At 35.6% G+C, this 3003-nt stretch overlaps 1 protein-coding gene across 1 annotated transcript in view; it reads left to right on the top strand.

Annotated features, from left to right (window-relative positions):
* LOC18033184 (probable helicase MAGATAMA 3) overlaps positions 1–2212 on the top strand; it is a 5245-nt gene extending 3033 nt beyond the window's left edge. The window contains exons 4-9 of the mRNA XM_024186265.1: positions 33–354; positions 870–1125; positions 1230–1446; positions 1532–1860; positions 2019–2157; positions 2204–2212. Of these exons, the coding sequence (XP_024042033.1) occupies positions 33–354; positions 870–1125; positions 1230–1446; positions 1532–1860; positions 2019–2157; positions 2204–2212 (1272 nt within the window). The remainder of the gene's footprint in view (positions 1–32; positions 355–869; positions 1126–1229; positions 1447–1531; positions 1861–2018; positions 2158–2203) is intronic.
* Positions 2213–3003: the final 791 nt, after the last annotated feature.

Below are 3003 nucleotides of genomic sequence, written 5' to 3'. Positions count from 1 at the left end.
CAAATTTCTCGCTTTTTTACCTTTCTTTTCAGGTTTCTGGTGAAGCTTGTTTGGGTAGAAGTTTATTTGAGAGGTTAAGCAATTTGGGACAAGCAAAACACCTACTCAGTATACAGTACAGAATGCATCCATCCATTAGCTCCTTCCCAAACTCATATTTCTACGATAACAAGATTTTTGATTCCCCTAATGTAAAAGAAAAAAACTATGAAAAACGATTTTTGCCTGGGCGAATGTATGGTCCATATTCTTTCATTAATGTACTTGATGGAAGAGAAGAGTCCATTGCCCACAGCTATAGAAATATGGTCGAGGTATTTGTAGTGATGAAAATTCTCCTGAACTTGTACAAAGGTACGTCTTGGTGGAGCCTCATTTTTGCAACCATCTGAATATTTCAGCACCACTATATAGCTTGTGTTTATTTGACCTTTGATATTGTCCTTAGATAAAAAAGACATGCCATCCATCTTTTCGACATTTTCTGCTAGTACATGACTGTGTTTGTTCAACCACTCTTACACTCCCATTTGAGACTACATTACTACATGAATTCATTTTATCTCCTGTTAAACATATTGAAGAAAAAGAGGAGAGTAATTAGATGCAATGGTAATTAAGAGATTGAGCGATGCAATGATTATATAAATGAAAAAGTTTGAGCATTCTGACTGCATTATTGGTAATGAGATATCCAGTCATCTTGACAGAATATGCATCTTTTAGCTTTCCTTAGTGCATAATGTAAGTAATTTATGCTCTAGTCTAATGAAAAAGTGTATCAATGTGAAATATTTCTTTCTGTCAATGTACTTCGAATACTAATAACACATCAATTTTTTGATATCCTTGCAATATTTAACATGAAGCTTGGATTGAGTCAAAAGAGAAGCTCAGTATTGGTATAGTGTCACCTTACAGTGCACAAGTTGTTGCAATTCAAGAAAAACTTGGAAGTAAGTTTGCGAACAGTGCAGGCTTCGCTGTGAAAGTGATGTCCATTGATGGTTTCCAGGGAGGAGAAGAGGACATAATTATAATTTCAACCGTAAGATCCAACAATGGAGGATCAATTGGTTTCCTATCCAATCCTAAGAGAGTTAATGTTGCTCTTACAAGGGCTAGGTAACATGCAATATCTTAGAATATTACTCCTTATATTACTCCTTATTTGGAAATTATATTTAACTTCTATGGTGAATAACTTTTGTCCATTTGAATCCTTATAGGCACTGTCTTTGGATTTTGGGGAATGCAAGAACTTTAACCCGTAAGAAATCTGTTTGGGAAGCCTTAGTACATGATGCTAATGCTCGTCAGTGTTTCTTTAATGCCGAAGATGAAGAGGATTTGGGCAAAGCAATATTGGGGGTGAAGAAAGAGCTTGATGAATTTGATGATCTCCTTAATCCAGGAAGTATACTTTTCAGAAGTCAAAGGTGGAAGGTACATAATTTTAGCCCACATTACTTTCTTACCCAATCAGTGTTTCCGTTGTGTTTTGTTACTAATTATTTTCTCCTTTCCTTAGGTTAATTTTAGTGAAAACTTTTTAAAATCATTTCGAAAGCTGACTTCAGACCAGACCAAAAAGTGGGTTACACACCTTCTGGTGAAACTTTCTAGTGGCTGGCGACCTAAGAAGAGGAATGTTGAAATCATTAAGCAATTCAAGGTTGAAAGATTCTACATTATTTGCACCATTGACATTGTCAAGGAATCACAGTACTTCCAAGTTTTGAAAGTCTGGGATATATTGCCTCTGGAGGATGTCCCGAAATTGGTGGCACGTCTGGATAATATACTTGCAAAGTACACTGATGAGTTTATTAATCACTGCAAAGAGAAATGCATTGAGGGGTATGTCTATTCTTTTTAATTTTTTTGGGATATGAATCAATGTTGAAATTTCTAAATGTTAGCTGCATTAATTGCTTGGACTGAAAGGAATAAGATTGTTTATTCATCTTTGGTTGAAAATTTGTTTTAATTATTTTGGCTTGTTTCTTTGCACCCAGGAATTTGGAAGTTCCAAAGACTTGGGCAGCCACTTCAAAAGTTGTCCGGTTCAAGAATCTTGCTGACATTGACAGTGATAGTGGGAGTGACCTGGGTGGAGCTGCTTCTGATAGTACAAGTTACGTTGAGAATTCAAATGTGAGTGATAGTCTGCTGCTGATGAAGTTCTACTCCTTATCATCAGGTGCAGTGAGCCACCTGCTGTCTGACCGTGACGGCAGAGAATTGGATCTTCCATTTGAAGTGACAGACGAGCAATTGGAGATGATCCTTTTTCCTAAAAGCTCCTTTATACTTGGTCGGTCGGGTACTGGGAAAACTACTATTCTGACAATGAAGTTATTTCAAAAAGAAAAACTTCACCATATGGCAATGGACGGATTCTATGGAGTAAACAATAGTGTAACTCTGCATAGTAGCTGGGAAAGTGGGGCTGAGGAGGATCTTGGGGAGACTGAAAGGCCCATCTTGCGCCAACTTTTTGTGACAGTTAGTCCTAAATTATGTTTTGCTGTAAAGCAACATATATCTCAAATGATAAGGTGCGTGGATTTGTTTTAATGAAATGTCTGTTATTTTTTTTTTTTAATTTGAAAAAAAAAGTTCCCTCTTCACCTAAAATCTAGAAACTTTGAATTTGCTTGAGTAGAAGAATAAGTCAAGTTCTAGATGATTGGTTTTCATTACTACTTTTAGTGTGCCTACAAATATCAAATGGTAGAAGGCATGTAAATGTGGCCAAGTTTAATTTAAAATTTTATTATCAAACATTTTTAGTCTTGAATGAAAGTAAAAACTTCTAATGATTCCAAAACAGCTTTTTAGTTCTCCCTGTTTTGTGGGAAAATTTGTAGGTGCACTTTCTGTCTTAAATTACCATGAATTGAAATGATAGTTGGGGGTTAGATAAAAGAATTCAATTTTTCCTTCCTGTTTTGTTAGGGTCTGAAAAAAAATTGAAAATCTTAATGGGAATACAAAGTT

The sequence above is a fragment of the Citrus clementina genome, unplaced genomic scaffold (genome assembly GCF_000493195.1).
Source record: "Citrus clementina cultivar Clemenules unplaced genomic scaffold, Citrus_clementina_v1.0 scaffold_9, whole genome shotgun sequence".
Taxonomy (NCBI): Eukaryota; Viridiplantae; Streptophyta; class Magnoliopsida; order Sapindales; family Rutaceae; genus Citrus; species Citrus x clementina.
This window is presented reverse-complemented; position numbering and strand designations above follow the sequence as displayed.